The sequence below is a fragment of the Myxine glutinosa genome, chromosome 7 (assembly GCF_964187855.1).
Source record: "Myxine glutinosa chromosome 7, kmMyxGlut1.1, whole genome shotgun sequence".
Classification (NCBI taxonomy): Eukaryota; Metazoa; Chordata; class Myxini; order Myxiniformes; family Myxinidae; genus Myxine; species Myxine glutinosa.
The window spans coordinates 87,452,190-87,471,433 of NC_136267.1; the positions used below are offsets into that span (position 1 = coordinate 87,452,190).

General features: G+C 44.8%; 1 protein-coding gene across 4 annotated transcripts in view; it reads right to left on the bottom strand.

The window, feature by feature from the left end:
* LOC137431381 (uncharacterized) overlaps positions 1-19,244 on the bottom strand; it is a 118,494-nt gene that overhangs the window by 98,864 nt on the left and 386 nt on the right. For all 4 annotated transcript variants that reach the window (XM_078781958.1, XM_078781957.1, XM_078781956.1 and 1 more), the window contains exon 2: positions 19,023-19,099. In XM_078781958.1, coding sequence (XP_078638084.1) covers positions 19,023-19,099 — 77 coding nt within the window. The remainder of the gene's footprint in view (positions 1-19,022; positions 19,100-19,244) is intronic.

The window sequence follows — 19,244 nt, forward strand, 5'->3', positions numbered from 1 at the left end:
TACATAGCCATATTGGCGGTCTTCTCCCTGATACTGTACTGCCTCATACGCCATGCGCTCTCATGCTATATATTGATACACAATGGCACAAGCTCGGTATATATTGATAAAGAGCATGGTTCTTGTTCATATTATGAAGGCAATTTGTGATCTACAGTGTTCAAGTTTGCAATTCAATTTAAACTAGAACTGCCACTTTATAACTGCTGGCAGTGATGACCGGGTACCAAAATGTCCCGCGTTGATACGACCCCGTTTTTTTCGGACACATGATACATGACATCCTCGTTAAAAAAAAACTGGATTCAGAATTGGATTAAAAAAAATTCAATTTAAAGAAATTTTAAAAACATTCAAATTACATTTTTTAAATGGCTGCCAGACCATACGACTGATGACGTTTGAATTATCAAACTACGTATATTCCGAAACACTCGATCATGTACGTGAAATTTCACATCGATCCTGTAAGCCGTCTGGAGAATATATATTTGTAAGTTTTCTTCTTCAAATAAATAAAACATTCTGGCTGCTAGACCGTGTGACCGATCACATTGAAATTTTAAACATGTATTTCCCTTGACAACTCGATCTACCTTGTAAAGTTTGACTTCTATAGCTTAAGCCATTTCAAAAGAAAAAAAAAAAACCCGGATTCAAAACATTATATAATTATGGCTGCCAGACCTTGTGGTTGTACAGGATGAAATTTTTTAAAGTGCATTCTACATGACTGCTAAATCATAATTCTGAAGTTACATGTTGATCGATATAGCGGTTCAAGATTTAAAAAAAAAAATTCGTTCAATTCAATTTGGCTGCCAAACCATGAGACCTATTAATTATTCGGGAACATCATGGTATCCCCAAGGCATGAGGAACATATGTGTGAAGTTTCCACTCGATCAGTCGAGCCACTCTGGAGGAGTTGATTTTCAAAGGTTTATTCTTCAAAAAAAAAAAAAAAAAAAAAAAAAAAAAAAAAACTGGCTAGAGTGCCAGCTTAGGATTCTAGGATCCTGGGTACGAATCCCGGTCGATCGCTGAATTAACGCCAAGGGGGTTGACTCAGCCTGTCATCCTTCCGAGGTTGGCTAATTGAGTACCAGTTCACTGGTAATTCCCTGTTTGTCGTAAAAAGGCGACAAAAAGGGTTGGCGGCAGGAAGGGCATCCGGCCGTAAAACATTGCTTCAAAAAGGGGACCAAAAAAACAACAACAACCACGGTCCCCGAAAAAGGCCAACCCCCGCTTGCGGGGAAAAATGGCCTCTAAGGGTGGTTTTTTTTTTTATTCTTCAAAAAAATCATAGCTGCCAAATGATGTGACCTATTACGTCATGGCTGGGGACCCATTTGCTTGTCATGGATAGGCGATCATGCCTGTGAGGTTTCGATCTGTTCAGCCGTTTCGGAGAAGAGTTATTTTAAGGGTTTTATGTCTAAAAAAATATGGCTGCCGAACCACATGACCAAAGACGTCATTAATTTAATTCTCCCATACAATTTTTGTGTAGATGACACACAAAGAATTTCATACTGATTGGATCAAGCCTTCTTCTTTTGAAATTATGTCATAATGGAGGCACCTATGACATCATCATTAACATATGGTATTCCCTTTGGGGATTTACTTTACAATGAGCAATATTTCAATTTTTCCATGGAGATATAAAGGGGCAAGGTTTTTCCGTTTTACCAAGCCCATACCACGTGACCGATGACGTCATAATTAGCATTAAAAATTCCTACAGGAGCCAACCGCTCCTTTGTTTAAAATTTCATGTCAATTTGACCAACAGTTGCAGAGAAAATGAATTTTAAAGCGAATAAACCTGCAAAATGCCGGCGGAATAATAATAATAATAATCTTAACAAAAACAATAGGGTATCACAGCCTAAAAGGCATGTGGTACCCTAACAAGAGGGAGAATTGCTTTCCAATAAATGTCCCACACCAGGTTTCAGTTCAATATGTTAAAGAGTAAGGGGGAAAAGTCTGGAAACTTTTGCACAAGTAAACACATCCCTTTATTTGGACGGTGTATAATGCCACGTTCGGTGTGGTGCCGAAAATAATAAAAATTACCCGATGTACCTACATACAGCAAAATTATGGGTATGGCTTATGTGCATATATACAGACTTGGCATTTAATATGGAATATTTTTTTTGTGGGGGTGAACTTACTTTTCAAGATGACTTAGAACCAAAAGTTCATTGGAATTATGTTGAAATTATTCTAGATTTTGTTAATGTGACCTTTAAAAGAAACAAAAATCACATTTGACATTTCCAAGCAAATAAATTGATCCTTGAAAGTGATGTAAACTGATATCGAACTCAATTCACGGACAGTACTGTGTTAAACTTCTGTACGTTTTCCAGAAGTATCTCTTTATTTTGCACATTAGCCAAAAAAAAAATTCAAAAAAAACAAAAACTAAATTATGACTGGGATTACGGACAGTAAAATTACAGTTCAGTACTTCGTGTAACCCCCACGAGCATTCAGGAGAGCACGTACACGTCGAGGCATGCTGTTCACGAGATTTGCCAAGGTTTGGACAGGAATCGCTTGCCATGCAGTGACAATAGTCTGCTACAATTCACGCACAGAGGCAGGCTGCTGGTCCAAGTTGTCGATTTGACGCGTTAATTCTGCCCACAAGTTCTCTATCGGATTCATATCCGGGACATGGCAGGCCACTCCATATGCTCTACACCACGGTCAGCAAGAAAGTGTTGGATCATGCGAGCACGATGAGGCCGTGCATTGTCATCTTGGAAGACAAAGTTTCCTCGAAAGGCTGCACGAGCAAATGGAAGCAATGTTTCTTCCAGAATGACCCTGTACTTGAACTGGTTCAGGTTTCCATTCAGAACAACCAGGTCAGTTTTGCCCCCTGCATAAAAAGCAGCCCAAACGGTCACCCCACCACCTCCAGCTTGGACTCTTGGCACTATACAATCTTCATTGTGGGCTTCATGCACTTTTCTGCGCACTCGGACGCGGCCATCTTGATGATAGACCAGAAATCTAGACTCGTCACTGAAGGTCACGTGATTCCAGTGTCCTGGCTGCCATTGACGGTGCTCTCTGGCCCACTGCAATCGCCGCTGGCGGTGTTGTCTGGTCAGGCGTGGCTTTCTCAGGGGACGCCTGGCACGATAGCTTGCTTGAACCAGTCGTTGGTTGACTAGCCTTCTGGATACAGGCACATTTGTCAGTTGCTGCCACTCAGCCCTAAGCCGATTAGCTGACTTGGTATGGCCATTGCAGACTAACCGGTGCAGCTGGCGATCATCTCTCCTTGTGGTTCTGCGTGGACGTCCTGGCCTTGGTATTGGAGTAGGGACACCCCTCTGAGCATTTCGTTTCAGGATCTTTGACACCTGACCTTGAGTGATGCCATACTGCCGAGCAATAGCACGCTGTTTCATGCCAGAATTTCGTAAAGCCACCACTCCATGACAAACAGCATTGTCAAGTTGACGGACCATCTCCAGAGGAAGCGGCAATAACTTTTGTAGACGTGCAGCAGTTGTTTTCCACTAATACAGAATGCAACAACCCTTATATACCCGATTGTGAAGCCAATCGTCAAATGTACCTGTCCTTACATTTTGTCACGCCACCTGTGATATAATCCTGTTATTGACTTCTTACTGCGAAAGACAATCAGTGACATGGTTCTTTCAACAAAGACATCACCGAAGGGTAAAAGAAACTCACCAGATTGATATACTGAGTTCAGAAAGTAAACCCAAGTCAAGAAAAAAAATAATTCCATATTAAATGCCAAATCTGTATAATACATCGTGGTTATATACCTGGGATCATTGCAATTGCACTGGGCCATGGACTATTGGACTACCAACCATAATAAAAATAGGGGCAATGCTCCTGGATGTTCACCTGATAGAATAGAGCAGTATATTACACCGACTAAAGGTATTTTTAAAAGTATCACGGTATTTTAAACCAATTTCAATGGATGTTAGGAGGCAGGGCAGCATGTAGAATCATACTAAGATAATGAGAAGATTTTAAACAAACAAACCAAAAAAAAAAACCATTTTAGGGGACAACCCCTCCCACCATTGATACCCCTTAGACACCGATTTTTCTAATACAGTGAACAAAACTTCGGTACATCAAGTTTCATCATCAAGTTTCAGGTTGTGATCAAGTTTTATCAAAACTGTGTGTGTAGTTTTGGAGAAGAGAACAGATACCTATTTTAGTGGGTCAATACCGCAGCACACGCCCTTAAACCGAAAAATTTTTTTTAATGCAGTGGCCAAACGTTGATGTGTTATGTTTTGGAGTATGAATGAAATACCTGGGCCAATATAGAATCGTATAAATTAGCATGCTCCGAGTGTCGCAAAGAAGAAGAACCCACCTCGATGTATCCAAGTAGTGTCGAATGTCTGGGTAAGATCGTATATGTGTCTCCATATGAGGGGTGGAGCTATGCTAATTAGGTAGGGCTTAAGGATAAACCTCAGTGTGTAATTGCCCTGTGATTTTTCCCTTCCTTGTTATTGCATCAAAAAGAGCCGCCATTACAACAATTATAACAAATGGACTCATTCGCTCACCACGCCACCAGGTCTGACAGGGGCAGCATTTTCCGATCGGCACATAAAGCCCTGCCTCATGGCCTTCGACATCATCCGAACATTCCCGAACGGAGATTACACTCTGCCCCCCCAACGACTTGTAACGAGAAGGCCACGCCCGGCCTTCGTGATTGGTGGAGGCACGATGGGATGATCGAGTGGAGCTCGGTGATTGGACAGAGTGTGACGTCATCGTGGAAGATTCGAGAGCCTAAGGAAAAGAGAACGCCATCTTGCTCTGCTGGTCCTGGCTTTGACAGTTAGCAGTCGCATTTCCTCCTTGTTCCGGCTTGGTCGCGGGCGTGTGGTCTTTGGTTCGTGTGCGCTCTTGGGAAAGGGCTGGTGAGAAACAGCGGTTCTGGACAGTCGGAACTACAAGGCACAGGATCGACGTCGGCAGTGGACTGGGTCCACGTCGTGTTTCCTCTGGACGTCGAAGAGCGCCACTACGCGCCATTTTGTGTTTTCCACGCGGTGGTTTGGAGGCGACGAGTGACCGGCAAGCCTTACCAGCCATTTGGTGATGCAAAGCTGAGTGTCGGCCGATTACCAAAGCATTATTTATTTTCGTTTACTGTCATTTTCCCCTTGTTTGTATACGAGTCTGATTGGAGGCGTCTCAATTAGGAATTTTTGTTTTTACCCCACCTTTCATTGTTGATTGCATTTATTTTCATTAAATCATTACTTGTCGAATTTTACTTTCCCTGTATTGTGGATTTTGCTGTCCCATCTTTGTATTTGTGGGTTCGGATTAACCCTTGCGTGTGTTCCGATCAGATAAGGCCTCAAACCGTCCCGCACGCGCGAAAAGATAATACCGCCAAGTTGGGTATACACCTCAGAGTAAAGCTCGTTTTGGTCATTCGTCCTCTTGGGGTCTTAACCCCAGGGACACGACAACTGATGTCAGGAGAGGGATACGAACTTTCTGATACCTCAACAACTGTTGTAGGGGAGTGAGATTGGAACCCCTTTTTTGGTGTCAAGTAGTGCGAGTGCGACACTCGCTGAGTGGAAATTGCACTCGGCTTTTGGAATCTAAATTTTTTTAACGATCACCTCTCTTTTGGATGGAGGGTCGATTGTAGTACCGGGGTGTCCAAATTTTTAGTTGATTGGTGTCGGGAAAGAGCGCAAGGCAGCACGTCGCTAAATTTAAATTCTTTGTTTTTGTCCGAGGTAAATTTAGCGCACGCAGCAAAACTGCTAGTGAGCACCTAATGGCGGACGTGCACGACATAGCGGAGCAGATGGAGGGTTCTGAGGGACACTGAAGTGGGCCGGGGGTAGATTTTTTTTTTGAGGATAGGGCTGGAGCTTCCCCCGTCCCGAGCGTTCGAACTCCCTCCCCCGTAATGTCGGAGTCCGAAACGCAGGGAACGGGTCCGATGGATTTACAGGCCATGTTTGCAAAATGAATGAGGGGAATGGATGAACAAAGGAATGATATGAAAGGATTGAAGGGGAAACTATGGGAATAACTGAAAAAATGAATGCCCAAACGAATGAAATGAGGGATATGAAAGAACAAATGAATGCCCAAACTGACAAAATTGATGGATTGAAGGGAGAATTGAAAGGACAAATTTATGGGATGGAAAACAAAATTGATGGAATGGAGGGAAAGATAGTGGGAATGAACTAACAAATGAGTGAACAAAGGAATGAAATAAGGGAGATGAATGAACAATAAGAAGGCAAAATTTGGAAATAACACAACAAATGGGGGAACAAATTGATAAAGTTGGGGCACAGGAGAGGAAATGTTCAAAAGTAAATAAGGAAGGGCCTGTGGGGGTCAGAATTGATTGGGGATAGAGTGGATGAAATGGTACAAGAGCGACCGAGCACTTTGGACAGTACCATCAAGGTAGAGTTTGCTCGAATCCAACAGTCAGGAAGATGAGGTGAGTCGGTCCATTAAATATCCCCAGGATGAAATCAAGGTGACCCAGGGGACCCTCACCACGAGCCACCATTTGGGCACCAGAGGTTCCAAAATGAAGTACCAAGCGGGGGGGGGGGGGGGGGGGGGGGGGAGGGGGAGGGTGTTTTGCAAGCTGGATTCGGACATGGGGGTGTCGGGAAGAAGAGCCTTGGAAAAGGCGATCACCATAGTGAATTTGGAGCAGCTGCAGGGAAGGGCAGAAAAACCGGAAGAAGGGGTTGTAACCTGCAGCTGCGGTTGGGCACACGAGGCAAAATTTTTAAAAATTAAATAGAACTTGAAATAGGAATTTAATTTGGAACAGCATTGGAGGGAATTGGTCCCTGGGCTGCCTGCGGAATGCAGACCAGGAGAGCTCATTGGGGTCAGCCTCGTGGGAAATTGCCCCACTTGGAAATTGGGTTATGCCAGGTGGCTGGGGAGCTGCGCTGGTTGGATTTGGACGTGGGGTCCAACCATGGGTGTTGTGGTATGACACAGGTCCCACGAGGGGGGTGGGGGAGAGGGTCTGGTGGAGTGTGGCGTCCCTTTTCCATCGGGGAGCCGCCCGAGTGTGTGTCTCAGGCCGGCAGGGTCGCTGGACCCTGGAGGGGGTTGACCTCCGGGGGTCTGAGGTGGTGACTCATGGGCACCTGGCATGGTGGTGTATCATGAGTGTATCATGAGGACCACTAGGGGGTTGGTGTTGCAGGCCACGCTTTGGTGGCGGCACGACGGATGGCTAGTTAGGGCCTGATGTGGTGACCTAGGCGGTCATGCGGCCTGGCAGCCTGTCAGCCTGTCCCTGAGACTGTGGGACAGCCAGCATGTGGTGACCTGCCATGCTGTGCTGGTCTATGGATGCGGGTCGAACCGCATGGACAGAGATGGAATAGCCCACCGGACAACCATTGGAGCATCTGTGGAACATGATGGTGTGAGCATGATCTTCCACAGATATTCCGCTGTGATTTGTGGAATCTCAGTTTGGGAAGAGAGCCAATGGATCAATCGGAGATAAATTGGAACGAACGGAGCATACCGGACCATGCTCGGCTGGCAAGTGTGTGGAGAAGCACCCTCTTTGGTGAAAGTAGTGAATAGTGAAAAAAATTGGCACGGGTAATTTGTGGGTGAGATGCAAAATTTAAGGGGAATTTCGTGAAGCCATGGTGGACACTGGGGCCAGTGACACCATTATTGATCCAGGTGTGTTAGTCCAAAGTGTTGGAGGCTGGGATAAAATTGATAGGTAATCAGGACACAGCCTTCAACTGGCTGCGGGGGCGACGGCTTCAATATTGGGACGAGGAGTTGTAGGGATGGAGTTTTGGGCTGTCTGGGGGTCAATGTGGTCTGGTCAATGTGGATGGGTGGCCGAGGTGTGCGGATCGTGTCTTCTGGGATTGTGTCTTCTGGGATTGAGTCTCCTGGTGGAACACGACTGTCAGCTAAACCAGTGGTTCCCAAACGTTTTTGGTGATGACCCTGAACACAATCTTGTCCTGGCCTGGCGACCCTAAGTACATGCAGTGTTAATGACCTATTATTTTGATACACTGTGTTTATTCATATAGTTTTATTGAATTCATTACCAACACATAATGATTTTCAAAGAGTTTTTAATTGGACAAAATGAAAAACAAATTTACATGAAAATGAGACTTTATTACACAACGATTTTCTCAGTGGCTACCGTGATGCTGCTTCATTTTGTGTAAGCTCATCTAAGTTTGGTTTTATATTGGTGGACAGAGCACAACGCAAGTCATGCTGAGGATCCACGTGGTTCTTTGCTTTAGTCTTGATTGCAACAAGACCTGCAAAATCCTTGTTCACAGAGATATATTGTTGGAAAAGGGAGAAGAGCTTTTTCAGCCTCCCAAGTCAGAATGGGTTCATCCTCAAGTTGGATCCAAAATTTCGAATACGGGAGCTTTTCAAAGCGTTGCTTCTGCACTTGATTTTCCTGGAGTTCTTCGTGAAATCCGGGAATATCTTCTCCGACTTCACTGACATCCACATTGAACAGATTCCTGATCTAACTAACTATGCTTCTTGAGGTTGACGATTTCTGGAAAATACCTGTCCATTTCTTCCTGAAGGTTCTTCAGATGATCTTAGAAAATACTTTTGACGTCAGCAAGGGATATTTCTGACGCATCTTCCAGTATAGCACGCAGTTCTGGAAAAGCAGCCGTTTTTTCTTTAGCCAGTTTTTCTCTCCATAGAACAAGCTTTCTCTTGAATGTGGCAATTTCTTTCACCTATGTCCACCATGGTATGATTACGGCCCTGCATGTCTGAATTCAGTTCATTCAGGTGCATGAAGATGTCACCCAAATATGCAAGCTTTGACAGCCAAGCAGCATCTTCATAGCAGTCTGCCAGTGCATGTTTCTGCTCATGTAAAAAAAATCAAATTCCGTTTTTAGTTCAATAACCCTTCCGAGAATCTTCCCTCAAGAGAGCCAACAAACATCAGAGTGGAACAGCAAGACCTGGTGATGTGATTCCATCTCGTCATACATTTTATGGAATATGCATGGGTTAAAAGCCCAGGGCTTGACAAAATTCACAATTTGGATAGCATTATTGAGAACTACCTGGAGGTCCGGTTGCAAACGTTGAGTGGTAAGGTTTTCCCGATGTTCGGAAACAGTGAATTATTATGATATCAGTTTGCTGCTTTAACAAGAGTAACAAAACCGAAACGACTTCCCATCATAGATGGAGCTAAACCGCATTCTCTTCCTCCAGCTCTCGAATGTTCCAAGCTGACGTCACACTCTGTCCAATCACCGAGCTCTACTCAATCATCCCATCGTGCCTCCACCAATCACAAAGGCCGGGGCGTGGCCTCCTAGTTACAAGTCATTGGGGGGCGGAGTCCAATCTCTGTTTGGGAATGTTAGGATGACGTTGGCGGTCGTGAGGCGGGATTTACGTGCCGATTGGCAAATGTGCTGAGTGTTGGTTAGCCCTGGCGGCGTTGTGAGCGAATGATTCCATTTGTTAGCTATTGTTTTACTGAGCCCTCAATTTCCTGGCTGGTCAAATGTAATAAAACCAAAGGGAAGACCACAGGAGGCAACACGTACAGGGGAATTTAACCTCACAGACACTACCTAGACAGCACAACTCCACTCCTCCGTGTGGAGACACCTAAACACTTAAAAGGACATTCGACTCTACTTAGATACATCGAGATGGCTTCTTCTTCTTCGTGACACTCGGAGCATGCTAATTTATACAATTCTATCTCGACTAAGGTATTTCATCTACCCCCACAAACGTAACAATATGAACTATAACATGTGAATTCCAAACATAACAGATGCTATATTATCCACAACTATTCTACTTTAATTACTATTTCAATAATCCTTCATATTGTGCCAGTGAAGTAATCCCCTTATAACACCATAATATTTCTTTTTCTGAGACCGTCCTGCGACCTTCAGGAACATCCTCGCGGCCCTAATTTGGGTCGCGACCATGGGTTTGGGAACCACTGAACTACGAGTCCTCACAGGGGGCCGAATGATGGATGATGGGTCGCGCCCTTGTGGACACTCGTGGGCCATGTTGGCGTTTCGGCTGCTCAACTTACCAGATAGCCCTCACACGGTAGAGGGGCAGAGCTGTTGTAGCCAAATGTAGTCGTGTAGTTGATGTCACCGGAGGAGGCGGATCCACATGCTTGCCAGTACAGTTGGATAAAATGAAATTTGGAGGAAATTGATTGGACCCAGGGAATAAATTTGGAATTCAGCAGGGTGGATGGCACTCTTGGACCCAATCAACCTGCAACAACCTGCACATGAGGTAAGGTGCCTTGATGTTTACTGTCCCAGGGTTTCAGTACTTGCTCACAAATTGGGACATGAGTAACTTGGAGTGGGGGCGGGCGAGAGTGACTACATGATTGGTGACTGGATTGGGTTGTGTGCCACAAAGTGTCTTGTGGGTGGCGTTTGTTTATGTGTAAAAGGTTTTTTGTTTTTGTGTGATCGTAAGAAAGGATTGAGCTGTGGTTGAAGATTGAATGTGGGAATTATGCCATGTAAGTAGACCATGGCAGTACACCAACGAATACCATCTCTTTATTGCATGACAGTTTGAGAATGGAATGGCAGTGGGGGAGGAAATGTCATTTTTGATTTTGTGGGTGGGGAAGGTGTGTGTGTCTGCAGGTACGGATCAAGCTCTGGAGGGGCGGTGACTGCGGCCCCCCCTGAGGTAATTTGTCCCTGGCAGCTGGTGGTGTCTGGAATTGGAAATCCAACGGAGGGGGGTGGGACACCGTGGGGGTGGGGGGGGAGGTCTGTTGGGCAACCAGTGGGCATAGAGACCCCTGCCTACCCAGAATAACCTATGAGAGCCTGAGGCCAAGGCAGCCTGGATGTTGCGGTGAACCTCCCCGTCCCCAGTAGGACATACAGCTAAGGAGCTGTTTGGCTGTCAGGAGCCGAGAGTTGAAGGAGGAGGGGGGGGGGGGGGTGGCTGAAGAAGTCGCACGTCGGGTTCTTGCTTTTGGACTGCGGGCACCACCACCTGAAGCATCCCCACCATCTTGCTTGTACAGTACCTCCCTGTTGTCTAATTGAGGTTCACACTTGTGTGTAATGACACTGAAGCCATGGTCTTGCAGGGGGGTTGGAATGAGTGTTTTTGCTTATTGAAATGTATGTGACTGATTATTTGTGTGAGTGAATGGGGGAGGATCCACCAAGCCATATCACTCACCTATACCAGGACAGGGCCCACGGAAATTTGGGTAAATTGGGATGGCTCTGCAGGTAACGTTGGGCATTGTGGCATCCACCGGGGGATGTGGTCTTTAGAGGAACACAGGGTCTGTACAAATGTTCTTGAATTTTATTAATGTGGTTAGGGTAGATTTTTTATGTGTTTGACGTTTTTCTTACCGCCCCAGGAGTTAGGAGTGAGGATTCCAAGAGTTGTAAATATTTGAAATGTTGTTAAGGGGGGTAGAACGTTAAGAACAGGTAAGTTAGTTAAGGCTCAGTTCCCACAGCCCCTCCTAATTTATTTCATAGGTTAATTAAGTGTGAATCGGTAAGTGTTAAGGCTGAAATGGTAACGCCTGCATTGAACCTTGCAGGAGCTATGGGGGCTGAGGGGCTGTGTTATGTTTTTATGTTTTTGGGGTATGAATGAAATGCCTTGGCCAAGATAGAATCGTATAAATTAGCATGTTCCGAGTGCCACGAAAAAGAAGAACCCACCTTGATGTATCCAAGTAGTGTTGAATGTCCGGGTAAGATCGTATATGTGTCTCCATACGTGGGGTGGAGCTATGCTAATTAGGTAGGGTTTAAGGATAAATCCCATTGTGAAATTCCCCTGTGATTTTTCCCTTCGTTGTTATTGCATCAAAAAGGGCCGCCAACGAGCTAAATGGTTTTTACGCCCGTTTTGAGGTTCATAACACCAACCTCCCGGAGGGAGTCACCACCACCGCCGACACGTCCAGCACTCTGGCCGTCACCGAGGCCGACGTACGCAAGGCATTCAGGCACATCAACATCTGCAAGGCGGCCGGACCAGACGGCATCCCAGGCCGAGTGTTTAGAGAGTGCGTGGCGCAGCTGGCTGGTGTGTTTATGGACATATTCAACCTCTCCCTTTCTACGTGTACAGTCCCTTCCTGCTTTAAGTCATCCATCCGAAGAAAAGCAAGGTAATGTGCTTAAATGACTGGCATCCTGTTGCCCTCACTCCCATAGTGAGCAAATGCTTTGAGAAGCTGGTTAAGGATCTTATCTGTAGCATGTTACCACCCACCCTAGACCCCCACCAATTTGCTTACTGGCGAAACAGATCCACGGACGCCATAGCCACAACACTCCACACCGCCCTCACCCATCTGGAGAAGAGGAACTCCTATGTGAGGATGCTGTTTGTAGATTACAGTTCAGCATTCAATACAATAGTCCCCTCCAGACTCGACACCAAGCTAAGGGGCCTAGGACTTAACCCCAGCTTGTGCAGCTGGATCCTGAACTGTCTGTCGGGTCGACGCCAGGTGGTGAGGATGGGCTCCAACACCTCCGCCCCTCTGACTCTCAACACAGGAGCCCCGCAGGGTTGTGTACTGAGCCCCCTCCTCTACTCCCTGTACAGCCACGACTGCGTGGCCACGCACAGCTCCATCTCAGTGATTACGTTCGCCGACGACACAACAGTGATAGGCCTGATCATCGACAGGGACGAGACAGCCTATAGGAGAGAGGTCAACAACCTGACACAGTGGTGCCAGGAAAACAACCTCTCTCTCAACGTCGAGAAAACAAAGGAGCTGATCGTGGACTTCAGGAAGAGAGGAGAGAGGCTGGACCCCATCGCCATCAATGGGTCTGCTGTTGAGAGAGTCAGTAGCTTCAAGTTCCTCGGCGTCCACATCACCGAGGACCTCACTTGGAATGAGCACACCAGTCATGTGGTGAAAAAGGCTCAGCAACGCCTCTTCCACCTCAGACGGCTGAAGAAGTTCGGCATGGGACCGAATATCCTACGGGCCTTCTACAGAGGCACAACAGAGAGCATCCTGACTGGGTGCATCACTGCCTGGTATGGGAACTGCACTGCCCTCAACCGCAAAGCGCTGAGGAGGGTCGTACGGTCAGCCCAGCGCATCAGTGGATGTGAGCTTCCCTCCATCCAGGATATATACAATGGACAGTGTGTCAGAAAAGCCCGTAGGATTATTAAAGACCCCAACCACCCCAACCACGGACTGTTTCAGCTGCTGCCGTCTGGCAAGCAGTATCGCAGCCTCAAGGCCCGAACTAACAGGCTAAGAGACCGTTTTTTTCATCAGGCAACCAGGCTCATGAACAATGAACACTGATTGCCGGTGACCTGTTGCCTGTCTGACTGCTACACACTACTTATATTTCTATTACTGCCGCTGTTATCACTTTATTATCACTGTTCATCACTTTATTATTGCTGCTACTTATTATTATTATTGCTGCTATTTACCATTTTTATTCTCTACTTACTATTATTATTCTTATGTTATTGCCGCTGTTATCACTTTATTAATGAAAAACTGCCACTTATTATTAGTATTAGAGCTGCTACTTACTTTTTATTATATATTGTTATTATTGTTGCTATTTCTTATTTTATATTGTTATTTTATTTATTGTTACTGCACAGTCGAGGAGCCAATACTTAGGAATTTTACTGCCTTATATTTGAATGGGACATGTAATAAATAATAAATACTCTTGAATCTTGAATTACAACAAGTATAACAAATAGACTCATTCGCTCACCACGCCGCCACGGCCGACAGGGGCAGCATTTGCCGATCGGCACATAATTTGGAATTTGCTCAGGGTGCCGGCGATAACTCACTTACTCTTTGCGACACCGTGGGATATTTAACGTGCACCAACGAGATAGGATGCCCGTTTAACGTCTATCAGAGGGATGGCACACAGATTGATGAATCAACCTGCCTGTGAAACACCAGGACGACAATTTATTGCTGGGTCTGAATTTAAACCCAGGCTAGACAGTATGGTGGAGCTTTAAAAAAATTTAAAAACTAAATATTTATTTTTGAAAGTCTTACCCCCTTAATCTGTTCCATATAATATAGAAACACTGTATAAAAGGTTTGAGCACTAAATTAGTATGTTTATGGGTAGCTCAAGGTCCGCAAAAAATATGAAAATTATAAAAATTCAACGAATTACGAGTATAAAAAAAACCACCTTTAGAGGCCATTTTTCCCCGCAAGCGGGGGTTGGCCTTTTTCGGGAACTGTGGTTGTTGTTTTTCGGTCACCTTTTTGAAGCAATGTTTTACGGCCGGATGCCCTTCCTGACGCCAACCCTTTTTGCCGCCTTTAACGACAAGCAGGGAATTACCAGTGAGCTGGTACTCAATTTGCCGACCTCGGAAGGATGACAGCCAAGATGACAGCCAAGCCATCAGACTATATCTTAATTTATTTTAAACAACACACTTGAACACAGTATTTATTTTTGAACACGTTAATAGTGAATTCTTTGTTCAGTTTCTGACAGAGTTCATAGTATCAGTCTGACAATGTCCAGCAAACCCCAAATTTATTATTTTCATGACATCCCGGACAGTGTATGTTTTCTGCTATCAGGGTACATTCTGCGATGGTCCTCGACAACTTGCAGCAGGAATTGCAGCTGAGTTTCATCGCGGGTTATCAACCCACTGTTCTCCTGAATGAGTGCCACTCCACGTTCAGCGTAGTCATTGACAACTTTTAGAGAGTTGACTGTTTCTGCAGCCTGCTTGTAGTCGTCTCTGTCATCCCACAAGTCCGGATCAACCGCGAGAAATCCATCTGGAAGTTCCATCATTCGCAGAAGTTTCATTGACCTTGCTGTGATGAAATCTTCCAAGTTCTTGTCCTTGAATGAATCAAGAGCAACAGTGATTCGCTTGGAATGATCCTGATCTTGGTCTTCTTCATTCTTCATGGCACTCACCATCAGTCTCTTGGTTGCCGAACTGACCCGACTGTCGAAGAAAGCCAAGCTAACAAGTTCCTGTGACAAGTACCACACGTGATTGGAAAACTTGCGTGATGTTGACTTTGAGATGGCTGGATGGATTGATGAGTATTCAAGCAGTGACTTCAGCAGCAGCAGGTCACTGTAAGGAGCACCTGATGCTTGAGGTGCAGAGATCCAGGCTGTCAGGTAGACACATACTGTGAATACACACACATCACGTAATCCTCTCTTTTCTGCAGGAGTCAGTTTGAATTGAGCCTTGAACATCCAGATCTTGAGACAGTATATTACTTTGGACATCCAGCGGGCGTGGTGCATTGCTCCGGGTGACATGAATCGCACTCCTCTGGCAGGAGCAGCACCGAGAAAGCCAATCACAAGTTCCAAGAATTCGTTATAATCATCTCTCGGCTGACTCTGTTCAAGATGCTTGTTGGCATAATCGATAGTGCCTTGCTTTATGTCTTCCACTAGACTTGCGACATCATCAGCTGCAATCCCTGGTTCATACTTGGCCGTGTCTATGAATCCCCAGTATTCCTGGAAGCGTTTGAAGAGTGGAACCTCGGGAGAAGATTTGGCTCCCAATCCCATACACACTTGGAACACTGCACCAATTATCAATTCCATAATGTGATGCCTGCAAGCTAGTGACAAGAGCTCCTTCTCAAGCTTCTGCTCTAGGAGGACACAGGCACCAGCGATCCGACCAGTGTTTGAGCTGGTCGTGTCAAAACACATAGCTCGGATGCTGTCGGCTACGCCGCAGTCTTCAATGGCTCCAAAGACAGCAGCAGCCTGAACCTCGCCTGTTCCAGATGGAAGCTTGGCAACTGTGAGTAGCTGAGAAACTCCTTTCCCTGAAACCAATACTGGCAGGCGATCAACCTTCTCTTTTCCAATTAGATCAAGGATCAGTTTGCCGTCCCAGTGAACAACAAGGGGAACGCTACCCTGAAACTCCGCCTTTATATTTGCAGATCTCTGGACTCGGTGTTGTACTCTTTGTCGGCGAATTGAGTCTCTGTTTAGAGCAAGTTCATCAATGTTCTGTCCCAAGCTTTTGGCAGTTTCTGCTATAACAAAAACGGCTTTGCGGTCTGACACTTTTGTGCGATCTAGAGCGGCTGTGAGTTCTTCAGTAACGACAGTTTTTCGCCCCCTCTTTCTTTTTCGTGTCTGAAATGTGATGCCTCCAGCAGCTCCCTCACTTGCATTGTCCCCAGTTTCCATCTTTTCACTATCTTATGCTGAGCTGTTTTCAGATTCAGAACCAGATGAAATCAGTTCAGCTGTAGAAGCTGCTAACTGTTTCATTTGCTCCATTCGCTGTCGCCTGGCAAGCATTTCCTCCTCTCTTTTGGACGCCGTTTTCTCCTTCGCAGCAAGCTTTACATCTACTCCAGCCTTCTTCCCTTTTCTCGCTGGGCTAACAAGAAATCCTTGTCTTCTTGTAATACTGACGTATTGGTCAGAGCATCAGCGTGAGTGACACCAAAAAGGTCTTCAAGCCTGGAAACAAAAGCCGACTCTCTCGCGAGTTGAGTTGGTGACGTTCGCGCTTTGTTCTTTTTCAGAAGACGCCATTCTTCAAATGTCTGCTCAAGCTTGGTTTGGCAGTTTTGATGAGCTCTCATCGGGATTCTAGCTTTCTTCCAAAAGTTAGCTATTTCCGTGATGGTAACATCCGACGATTGTCTTACGGTCTCCTTCAGATCGAGATGGTGATGTAGGAAGAATCCAAGAGCCATACGCAATGATGGCAACTTGCTGCCACTTAATTCAGTCACAGAGTCGCCAAGGAGATACAACTTGGTTTGAGATCTTGTTGCTTTTTCCACAGATGACATTTTCAATCAGATATGAATCTGAAAGAAATAGAACATAGCATTAAGAAATTAAGAATCAAGAAAATTCAAACAGTTCTATTAATAACTGAGCAGTGAGCACAATGCCTCAAGCAATTACACAAACATACTGCTGCAACAGTGTTGCAGCTGTTGCTTAGTCAGCATAGTCAGTCCATTGAGTCCAAACAGTAAACAAGTCTGAACATGTCTGGAATATAAATTCATGGAAAATTTGCATTATCAATTTATCAGAAAAACAATGGGATTCGGATGATTGGTTGGATAATAGATATGAACCAGTTGAACCACAATGATTATGCTTCTATAATCTGTGATAATATTATACCATGTTTATACACCCATTGTGTCTGTGATTCTCTGCAAAGCCTGTGATAACTTCGTTTTTATTTTCAAATAGTGTTCTGTGATACACCTATGTACAGTGTTTTGTGTTTACTTTTAGATACTATGGTGATAAGCGTTCCCAGGTCAGCGCTACATCTCATTTTAGCATTTATTGTCTAGCAGACTCTAGCTCAACAAACATTTTACTCTTTTATTATAACAGATATTGTGTATGTACAATGTACATATTACTACTGTAATTATTTATTTAATGGAGCACAGAGTTTTATAACTTAAAGGTTTTATCTGTGTTCCCAGTAATTAATTTTACCACAATGATTGCATGTTGTGTGTATGATGATAGGAGAGAGTGTCAATTTACTTAGTAGTTAAAATTGGGTTCTTAATTTATCAACAGAATTAACCTATATTATCAGTAGTATGCGAAATAAAAGGGCGGCCGCAGCTTTGGGGTATCAGAAACTTTACCATCATTGAGCTACCCCTAAATATTGTTCAATTGTGCACATATTTTGCCTGAATTTTTATTTCATATATAGGAACAAATTGAGAGGGTAAGAAGATCATATTTCAAAAGTTCAAAAATAAGCTCCACCCTGCTAGACAGCTTAGTGTGCACACCTCTAGGCCATCCAGCCAGCCCACAGTGGAGATACCTGTAGGTTCAAAGCAAGACCTCCATCCGCAGGTTTGCTCCTGCACATGTACGAGTGTGATTGGGTTCAGGACATAATCAGGATTTATAAACTAATATCCGTGAGGTGAGGAAACATCTTTAAATTAATTGATAATTTACTAGTTATTAATAATGTGTTTATATTGGATAATTCAGGATGACATGATGATGATGATGATGATGATGATGATGATGATGATGATGATGATGAAACAAACTTTTCTTTTTGAAAGAATCACAAATATATATCAAAATAATAAATTTTACACCAAATTATTTGACAGATGAGAGAGATGCTTTTCCATTACACATTTTACCAATGACATTTTTTAACAGAAACATTTATAAAAACAAACGATTCTGTGGTACAGGTGCAGGTGCAGGTGACATACTCGAACAGTTAGAGCAACCACACACAGCACAGAACTCTATCAATGGATGAAAAAATGAAAAAAATGAAAATGAAAAAAGGGAAAGTGGTTAAGGATATAGAAACATAAACAAAGACGCACAACCCACAAAGAGAGGGCACAGGTGTGGACATAGTGGAGTGGACAAGCAGACCTGATGAAGTGGGAGGATTATACAAGGTGGGTGGATTGGAGGGGGTGGGTGACCACGGTGTATCAGAGCTGGACCACAGGAGTGGACATGGTGGAGTGGACAAGTGTGCTGACTAAGTGGGTGTATTTATTATACAAGGTGGGTGCACCTGATGGGGTGGGCATACAATATACATACATGGTGCACCTGACGGGTTGGATGGACACGGTAGACACATCAACAAGGATGTCAGAGCACTGCAGTTAATGAGGTGAAGGTATGATCAAACTAAATGGACTAACATGTTAAAGGACGCCATGAGAAGACAACACGTGGTGACCAAAAAAAAAAAAAAAAAAAAAAAAAAAAAAAAATGGAGCGAAGGGCAAGAGGCGTGGAAAAGGAGGGGTTACGTGGCGAAGGAGGAGCTACGTGGGCGGACCGCCCACTGGAGGGGCGTGACTCTCCGTTCCGGTAACCGGCCGCTCCCACCTGCCCTCCCGCTGCTCCGGGCTGCAAATACTCTCGCTTGACATTTCCTTCGCCTTTAGCCGCAGTCCCGGTACGACCTGCGGACGAATATGGGAACGCGTCTGGTTGGACAAACACAAAAATACATAAGGAAGCAAACAGAATAAAAAGGCAAGGAGGCGAGACGGCCTGTCAGGGAGGAAAACCCGCCCCGTCGTCGTCACCCCACACCCACTAATCCCT